Source organism: Cariama cristata, unplaced genomic scaffold, assembly GCF_000690535.1.
Source record: "Cariama cristata isolate BGI_N322 unplaced genomic scaffold, ASM69053v1 scaffold2653, whole genome shotgun sequence".
Classification (NCBI taxonomy): domain Eukaryota; kingdom Metazoa; phylum Chordata; class Aves; order Cariamiformes; family Cariamidae; genus Cariama; species Cariama cristata.
This window is the reverse complement of record NW_009608779.1, coordinates 14,088-24,491: the sequence shown is the minus strand read 5'-3', so window position 1 is coordinate 24,491 and position 10,404 is coordinate 14,088. Positions and strand designations below refer to the sequence as shown.

At 40.8% G+C, this 10,404-nt stretch overlaps 1 protein-coding gene across 1 annotated transcript in view; it reads right to left on the bottom strand.

Moving 5' to 3' along the window:
- Window positions 1–10,404, bottom strand: part of LOC104159371 (exocyst complex component 4-like) — a gene marked incomplete at both ends in the record, with an annotated part of 52,964 nt that overhangs the window by 38,729 nt on the left and 3,831 nt on the right. The window contains 1 exon segment of the mRNA XM_009697258.1: window positions 7,009–7,186. Within this exon segment, the coding sequence (XP_009695560.1) occupies window positions 7,009–7,186 (178 nt within the window).

The following is a 10,404-nucleotide window of genomic DNA, read 5'->3' as shown; positions in this document are numbered from 1 at the left end:
GCAGGAATAAAGTGCAGTGGACACTGATAGTAACCAAAAAAAACCAGCACATCAGACCTAACAAAATTGTTCAAGAATCTAAGGAAATGGTTAAAATGAAAGATACTGCACATCTCTGCAGCCAAGTTCCCGTTTCTTCTACATCTTCCCATTAATGAACAGTTACAAGAAGATGAGGGCTAACAAGCAATTTACAGGCGGGAAATTTTGCACGCTTTATTTAGAATATCCACATTCCTGTTGGCAATTTGAAACAGAGACTTCACATCAGGTGTGACGGCCGCTTCACTTCCTCCTTAGCCCTTCTCAGTGAACTTTCAGCTTGCGAAAGAAAAGCTTCCAAGTGACATCATTGGAACAAAGGCTGCAAAAAAATCTGCACTCTCAAGTTGTATAAATTAGACAGCATTTGACAATGGCCCAGGATTCAAAAGGCACAGGTTTCACACCAACTGCCAAATATCGAAGTAGGGAACGTGTCATTCCCCCATGCTGTATTCTCAACCTCTTCCTCAGCGCAGACTTTCTCTCAGCCTAACACCTAGCAGAGCTGATTTCTACTTTCACAACTACACTAAACAGCTTTTTGAAATTATTTACTGATGGGGCTCTTTACAAGAATTTGTCTACCTTTTTCCTCCTTCAGAAGACAGTCTAAGTATATGCTTTTAACTCACATGGCTTTTGGCATAAACTCCAAAAACCCTTTAAAACTTTAACTTTGTAACTATGCTCAATCATTAAAAGGAAAATCCACCTGGAGTGAAGAGCCCTTCAAGCACAGAGCAGCTTGATGCTCTACAGCATGGACAGAAGAGAATGAGTTTTTTCCTTGCTCATATACCTACAAACATTTTGTTAAATGAGCTAATCTTTTTAAAAATCTCCCAAACTGTAAGCTTGGTGACCTCTTCTGCAATAAACTGTGTAAGTGACTGTGTGCTGTTCAAACAATTCATTTTTATGCAGGGCTTTATCTCTTTGAACTTCAGCGTAAACATTAGTGTTTATGAAATACATTGGATCAACAGCTCCGGGATAAAAATGACTCTTGAAACAAAAGCTGTTAACGCAGTAATATTCCTGTAAACTTCTGCTATGTCGCCACACAATATAGCACAGTTCAGTCAACAAGGACCATTCCTGCGAAAGACAATAATCCAACGCTCGTAGCCAGCTCAGCTCTGGACCTCTTCCAGGTTACCTGTTACCAAAGCAATTCAGTTAGTTTTAAACACACTTCATTTCAGCCAGAATCATCCAGTTAAAGAGAAAACAGATCGATTTTGTGCATTTCTATTTCACATTCTTTGTTTTTAAAAGGACAGTATGCCACTGCTATCTCATTCTTTGCGCTTCTGGCTGCATAATATATCCCAATGCTATGAAATTGCTTTGCGTTTGACAACACACTTTTTCACCTTTATTAAGGCAATTTCCACCATCCCCAATTCTGACTGCATCTTCTTAAGAGCTTAAGAAAGATATCAAATTATTTTCTGTTTCAAAATGTACGGAGAAGACTTGAATTTTTAGGAAAGTTGGACTAAATTTATAAAACATTTTAACAGAGAGGAGAAGCGGGACATTACATACCTTCTCCGTGAGACCAAAATTTAGAGAAATACCTTCCTGCAAAATAATCTCATCCCTTCCTAGATTCAAAAAGATGACACTCTTCCTGGACCATAAACTTACATTGACATTCTCATGCTCTTAGTAGTACGTATTTGCAGAAAAAAAAGTTGTGCAGAAAAAAACCACTGTGCTGAATTTCTTAATGCGTACTCTGAGTTCACTTCAAATAAGTAATAGGGGGGGGAAAAAGTGTCAAGTGACCTACTCTAATTACCTACATTCCATTTTTAACTATCAGCACCCTGGAGAAAATGCTCTCTCTCCCTCCTTCATGCGCCCAAGATTGACCCAAACTGTTTTTGTCAAAAGCTGCAGACAAATCACTTCCATGACCACTATCCTCTCGGCTAAATGAGAGACAAGCATTAAGGAGACAAACCAGTCAGGAGTCCAAGGGCATCAGTTCCACACACTTAAGACCGTTTAAAAAGAACCAGAAAGACTGTCAGGCACATTATTTTGAGGACAACCATAAAACCATTAAATTTCTGTAAAGAGACTTTCTGAAAAATAACACTACTTTAGGTTCAAAATATTACCTGGTGAATTTCCCAAATACAACAGCAATTTCATATATTGCTCTGACATTTCGACTAGTATTTATGGCATATTACCACTAACACCTCTCATCCAAGAATCTTATTGTACTTTACAAGTATTAACTGTGTCACTAATAGTTCATTCATCGTTTAAATGCAAAGGTTCAGCAAAGAGAGATTTGGTTACCTATTCTTGGACACACTTATATAACTGAAGAGTCAGAGAGCATCATGACTGCGGAGAGATTCAGAGCTCACAACTGGACATCATTCCCCAGCTCCTGCTCTTAACATCACAAGCCATTTTAGTCAAGTGTTCTGCACACCTGTCAGATCTGTGCTCAGTCACCCAGGGCAAGAAAAAAAAACACCTTGTTTTTGCATGAGCGGACAACTTGAGGTGCTGCTCCACACAGCAGCTTAGGCTGATGAAAGCTGCAGTTGGCAGGACAAACCCTTCACTCTCCCTCGTCGCGGTGTATTCCCTCTCGCTCGTGCCTGTGCCAACACCGACACAGTTCAAGGACCTGAGCAAGCAGAAAAAGCAGCCAGCAGAAAATACTTGGCCACATCAACTCCCTCAAATTAGATTACTGTCAGGAAAATGAGCAACACTGCCAGAGCAAGGAAAACATCCTGTGCTGCAGAAGAGGAAGAAATGGGATCACAGCACAGCTGGCTTAGATCTGCATAGACTGGCATCGAGTTGAAACCTCTACACATTTTCTGTTGAGTAACTGAGTACTAAGACTGCTGAACTCCACTGTCTTTCCCCTGCTCACCTGTGGGCCTAAGAGGCTCAGTATTTTTTGCCATTAATTCACTTACAAAATCACAGAGTGGCTCAGCAGAGCTGTGAAATATATCTCCAAGTGCTCTAGCAGTACTCCTGGAGAAGTATGGCATAGCAAATATAATTTAAGTGCAGCTTTTCTGTGAGATTGCTCATGTTGCTGGCCACAAGACCTAGCTGTGTACTGCAGAACTACTCCACCTCCCTGCTCAAATCCTGCACTTGAGTGCCATTCCTCTTTATAAGGATGGATGTGTCACATAGCCTTTGGATGGAGAAGCATCACATGCAACGAGAGAGGTTTTCTCAATCAACAGTTTCTGGTCTCTCCAGCTCTGCAGTAGCAGAACAGTAGTGTGTGGGCAGACAGCAGGCTTCAAGTTCTCTTGCTCCAGTTTCCTTATGGTTTCAGCAATGTTTAGGCTGCTAAATCACACCATTTTTGAAAAACACATGAAAGCATTAGACAGAAGACCCAAAAAAAGGAAAGTAATAATTGTCAGTGTCTTCTCAGTAGACAGACCACCAGACACCCTGCTAAAGATAGACGTCCCAGAGAATACATGATTTTCCCTCTCTTCTATGAAAGCAAGAAAACAGATGTAGACTACTCTCAAAAAATTGGATCCATCAACTACAAATACTACCACTACAAAAGGAGAGAAGATCTCTTTCTTGGAGGCAAATGGCACCAGCCTAAGCTGGTAACAGGATATTGAGCACACATGGAGATGTGTTTGGCATTTTCGCCAGCAGCGGGGTGCTGCACTGAAACAAAACCAGTTGACAGGGTGATCATCCTACCAGTAGAAAGGCGACATTCTGAAGAAGCTGAATGAACACTGGTGTTATTCAGCAGAGACAGATGTCTGTCTCTCCTCGTGGTTTCTAAAGACAGTGCTAAAAAAAGGTGAATGAACTGTTAAAAGTTCTGTGCTACAGATAACAGCAAGGAAGAACCATCACACCAAGGATGAGTGACTGCTGTAGCATGTCCATGAGCTGTCGCTCCCCCAACACTAATACAACAGGACAGGAAAGTCCTTATCTGGGCTAAGGAGATTAGGCCTAGACTAAAAAAGTAAAACAACACAGGAAAGACTATGCTGCACCCAAAACCTTCTGCCTTTTTCCTAAGCAGGTACACCACTGCGCCTTTCACACAGCATAGCCTTCATAATTTGGGATGGGATGATGCAGCATATACTTTGAATTGTGCCAGAAATACTCAGAATTCCTTTACTGCATTGTCCTGAAGGAACTATTCATGTCCGTACATTGCTAACTGCTGTTGTAACACAGCTCACAGCTCTCTCCAGAGAGTGAATACTTGGTCCTACAGCAATTACGCTCTTCAGAAGGATATTCCACCCACTCCTACACTGACGAGCTAAATTAGCGCCATGCACAAAACGCCAAGTTAAAATTTAAGTATCAAATCTCTCCTGTTGGTACGGCAATACAACTACAGGCTAAACGGGCTCCGGTACAAGTAAATAACTTCAAACTTTGTTTTCCTGAACAAGGCTGCTCTAATATTTTGACAAACTGATTTTTTTTGTTTGTTTGTTTTCTAGCACTCTAGTACACAACTCTAAAAGGTCACTCTGTCTTCCTCCTGAAGAGTTCGGTATTACTCTTCCATTCTCAGAGAAGGTCAAAAATAAGTAATATCTGCATGTTCAGTATCTAAACACTGCACAACACTGTGCCACCTATCTAATACTACACCACAGTGCTTGGTGCAGTTATCAGGAAGCATTCAGAAATCCAGCTACAACGACAAGCTGCTGAAAATAACTCTCTCGCATTTCCCACAAAGGACAATTTCCAGCCCACCATGAGCGTACTTTATTACTTTTCTACAGAACTATAAAGAGGTAACCTTGCTGTAATGTATTTCACATGCAGAGATGCACAATGTACATGTGCAAAAGATTATGCATGTGAATTGCAGAGTCATGTGATACTGTTCTAGCACGACGAATAAACTTCATTCATTACAATCTGAAAGAACTGCATTTTTTCCCTGATGCACCCCGCCATGAACCCACTTCCTCCAAATTTTCATCCTCCCCCAAGAGCAGGCACATCTAAATAAACATCTTTAAACTTGAGTTTTTCGCTCCCCCTGCTGCAAACGTTAAGATCTCCTCTCAAAAAATTACCCTTATTCAGAAAAACAGGACAGAAATAATTTAGTCTTCGGATCAAAGGTTTTCTTACACTGTAAGGCAAAAAGAATCTTAATCCATTCCAATGATACTAACATACAAAAAACCCACAAGATTTTGAACAAAGAAATGGAAGATTTCGTCCTTTCCGTGCCAGCCAATGCTCATCTCTTACCCTAAAACAGCAAGAGATTATGGATCTTAAAGTGTTGCTTTTATGCGTTGTAAAAACTCTTTTGGAAGCTTTTCTGACTCCTTCTGACACCCGTACTGTCAGGTCAACGGCAACAAAATCTTTACAAGCGGGTTGTTACATTTTTCTTGGCATGTATTTTATAGAAAGCTTGGTCAAGTATTTTCTCCTCAACACAGAAAGCACATTCACTCTCAACATGTGCACACCTACGCATGCTTCTGTAGAAAAGTTTTATTAATGTTCCTTTGGAATAGCCAGTATAATTCACTCCCAATTTCACCACTCACGAGGAACGAAACCATCACAAACTCTCACTGATAAGGGGGAATTACCAGTCTTGTCATTCTGCTTCACTGCAGATAAAATCTTGGAAGATTCTTACGCTCAAGGCTTTGTCCGCCTGGAGCAAAATCTGCAGAACTCAAAGCTCTTAAAGTTTTTCTAGACCTCATGGATGACAGTAAGATGACTGGAGATACCCCACGCCAAGCTCATTCCTCACGTCCTGAAGTTTAATTCTTCCTTTTAACAGAGCCAGACAGCTTCAATTCTATGACATACTTTTGCTTAGAAAACCCATCATTAACCTCTGGCTGGACATTCCCAATCAAATTTTTCGCAAGAACAATATTGAAAGGAGGTGAAAATTTGTATCATGGAGAAAAATGATCAAGATTTCTTTAATAAAAATACTAACTCCTCTAGAAAGATAAAGAAGTGGGTGAGGAGACAGTGGAGGTGAACAAGGCCCATATCTCATATTTACCATGTCCAAAAAGCATCTAAACTCACACCATGCACATAGTTGGCTATACTTATGTAAACAAAAAAACTGTGTGCATCACCGCACAGTCAAACAAGCCTTTAGAGCAACAGCTAAACAGACCTGTGCCCCACAATGAAAAACTGTGCTAGAGTAGGAGGCAGAGAGCATTTTTCATGAACAAGCCAGAGGTGGAATGACCATCATAAATCTTGCCACCTCTTGTAAATAATGCCAGGCTCATTTCTTTGACCTCCTCTATCAATACTGGGTGAGGTCTACGTCTCTGCACTATATATAAAGGTAATTCCAAAATAAATAAATTTTTAAAAAAATCTAATATGCATATGTTAGCTTCACAGCAAGAATGAGAGAACAGACATGTGACAGATGATAGCTCTGCTGCTTGTGAGAATCTCAGATGCCAAGGTGATAGGCATGGTACCAGAATAACACCGAAGCAAGGTACAGCTTTAGTACACTACAGTTACGAATAAGAATCAAATAAGAATTCCCTGAAAACATGCTGGCAGCAAGTGTCTCAGCTGACTATAACCAAGCCATAATGACAAGAAAAGACAAGCGATTAGAGCTGTGACACTTTGTAAGACAGGCATGACATGGTAACACAGAACAAAAATGTCACTGTTTGAAAGCTTTTGATAAATCACTTGGTAGGCAAAAGGAATCAACTTTTCCATACACCATAAGGATGAATCCACAGAAATTTTTCTGCTGATATTTAAGCTCTCTGGAGTTTAACAGTCTGTTTTAAATGTGGCCACTTACCAAAAAACAAGGCGAATTCCAGCATAGCTGTCTCTCGAGTATGACAGGTATTCCCTGGTATTCTGCTTCTAAAATCTGTTCCAAGCTGAAAATGTGCCCCGCTGAAGGATTCTTACCTGCAAGACATCTTGGATCTTCACCCACACATCAACCATGTCATACAGCTTGATATCACCATCATACTGGCTGCAAGGAGAGGCCACTGTTTGCTGAAGGTGTCCGAGGACAACAGAGTGTGCAGCAGCCACAGCGTTGAACTTGTCAAAGAGAAGCTCCAGCAGTTCCAGCAGTAACCTGTAAACCATCAAGACAACCTCCACTTAGTTTCTAGAAGACACCATAGGCACACAGTCATGCAGCACATCAGAGCAGCGGGACAGGAGTCAGACGACTGTGACTTCATATATCCTCTTTCATGACAGACGCTGTGTGCAAGCTGGGAGGTCACCTAGCTTCAAACCCCCTCTGTGGGCTTCAGGTGACTAACTTCAGTTTTTAGCAGCTCAGGTTTGGTACCTAAATACGCCTGAGGATCTTCCTTCTCACTCCCTCCTCTATATCAGAGTTGCTCATTTTTAATGTGTTCTCCTTGGGGGCACAGGAAAGACAAATGCACTAGTAACTACACAGTAACTACACTTCAGTACCATGGTATGAGAGACCATTTTAAGTTCCCAGACAGAGCTGTAGACAGGGAGGGAGACCTGCTCCTCCTCCAGAAGAAAGTAAGAGCCTCAAGTCAATAAAAATTGACTTATCCGTACAAACAAGATACTAATTTTGAATTATGAAATGAGTAGTATGGCAGGTTTTACACAACACAAAAGATCAGAAACCTAAAACATCAGGCCTCATCAACTGTGTCAGTTATCAAGCTTTTACTACTATAAGGAAGGTGCTACAGCTATAACCTCCTCTGAATGTACTGCACTTTACCTGCTCCTATGGCTTCCTTACTGCCCAGTTATTGTAACTAATATACCTTCGCAAAGTCCTAAATATTTTGTGATAAGGCAATGACTCATCACGTTTTATATTATTTAAGAAAAATTCTGATCAAGTTCACTGACGTTTAATGAGCAATTCAAGTACACATGTAACCCCAACAAAATGTGAAGATAACACTTCCCAAATCCATATGTTAGGCACTTCTAGCTCTGACAGACAGGCTCCATCACATTTAACTGCAGCAGCTTAGGAGTTACCACATGCTTGCTGTGTCTACCCATCAGAAGTTGCTATATCTCCAGAGCAGGACAGAACTGGAGTAGCACCCACTCCTTAACCACCACGCTTCAGTCTTCTGTGTTAGTTAACAATCACTAATGAGGTGCGTGTTCATGTCTGGGCCACTTCATTTCAGAGTGCTGAATACCTGCATTCATCTACTTTCATCAGCTGTTTAAGCCAGCAGCTGGATAGTTACCTGGAATAATGAAGAAGCTGTTGCACATTTGATGATGTTGTGGCTAAAACCACCCACCTTAGCCTACAGCAATCCTAGACTGAACTTCTAGTCTGCAAAGGACAGAAGCTGGTTATTCCTTAAAAAAATTACTATCAGTTTACTGTGTCTCATTCATACGTCACAGCTTTACATATATAGATACACATGCATAGATTTACGCATATGTATGCAATCTCTTGAGGATCTCACATGGGCCATTCACCCACCAATGATGTCAACTACACAGCTCAAATGGTTAAGTAGAAGAGTACTTTGACTCAATAGAAAGTCTAGGAGAGTACAGTGAGACATAGCAGAACAGGTCAAGTGGCCAGATGCATGTCACATTAAAAATAAAGATGTGTTTAGGAGTCACGGTACTCATAAGAAACACAGGGACAATAATATTGCCATACCTTAAGTGACTGTAGAACTAAGACACCTATTTAAGCAAAATAAAAGAAACTGGTGTGTATACTAATTTTCTTCAGATTTAAGAATAGTAAAAAGTGCCTAAAGAAAAGTGTTATTGGTACTAAGAGAGAAAACACTGCTTTTTTACAGGCCTTTACAAATTTAAGAAAGACGCTGGCAGGGGATAAACAGAAGTATACAGGACATGACGGTAAAGACAGCCCCAGAAACGACAACTATTATCAAGATTAACAATATTACATTTTCAATATAGGAAAGTCCAGTGTGGAAGAAAAGCCGTTCTCCTCCATCTAGGCTTTCTATAAAGCTTAATAACTAGCTAGTCCAAGCAAAACTGAGAAGTTGCTACTGGAAAGTCCTATACATCTTCCTTCCCTAACTACTGTTAGCCCATCACCAATGTTATCAGTGAAGGAGATAGGACAATATGCAGAGAAGGCTGCCTGGAAAACACTGCCCATCACTGTTGAGCAAGTACCTTCTCCAACCCACTCTAAGACATGGGACAGGCATCTACTGCCTCAACAGCCCCGAAGAGATTCATAGAGCTGCTCATCGCCAAGCGAGGGAGAGGTAGCTGGGGTAAGGGGCTGGTCAGCCAGAAGCCAGACAAAAATAGGAGGAAAACCAGATGTAGAAGAATTTGGATAGATGAGGAATTTCATGTTGGACGAACTTACATACAGCTTTGGTTGAAATGCCAGATGAGATAACATTATGGGAGTGCATTAATTATATACCACTGTGAAAATTTACCAGTGCAAGCTCAACTTCTAACATCCCATTACAAATGAAAATTTAGTTATCTATGTACCTCCTTGTTGCCCCGGGAAAGTACAGTTTTGCAGAACCAAACTAGATGGATAGTTCATTTTTATTGTCCCTAAGTGGGCCTGACCTCCCGTTATCAACTTGTTTACGGAGCCGTTACTAAAATGATATTACACTGAACAGACGTATTTGGTTCTAAATTCCAACATCTTCCTATTCTCACGTTACAAACTGATAGACGTGAAATCTCCCCAATCCACATTCTTCAGTGGTGCTAACTACCACCCTATTGCATTTTCCATTCTCAACTAACATCATATCTCTACATCTCACGTTCCTGTTTTCAAATTAGCCAGTACCTCTTAGCTTAATTTTCTTTTTTCTGCAAGTCTTCTAAATCTGTCACGTCATTTTTGAAACAAGGTGACCCAAAAAGAGACACAGACACAGTCTGTGTCAGACAGCCAACAAGACAAAACAGCATAAAATAATGCGGCCTAGATTTCATGCATATGGGGTTACAGCACCGAGTGACCTAAGCAGAACACATACAGAAGATGACAGGAGACTAGCTTAGGCAATTTGTCAAAGCAATCTCATAACCCCTTCACCGAGAAATATGGTAAATATGTTGAGAGACAGTGACACACACCCGGAAGCAACTCCTATTGTCCGGGCAATAACGGGGAATGAATTGACACGGAGTGACTGCTGACACCTGAAAGAGGTCGCTAATGACAATTCATGCATTTTAGCAGCGATAATATCCTCTGCCTGGTCAGAGTGTTGGCATGTATATAATTTCTGTATTTATTTTAAAGCCTCAGAAGGATGTAAAAAGCCAGAAGCGTATTACGAA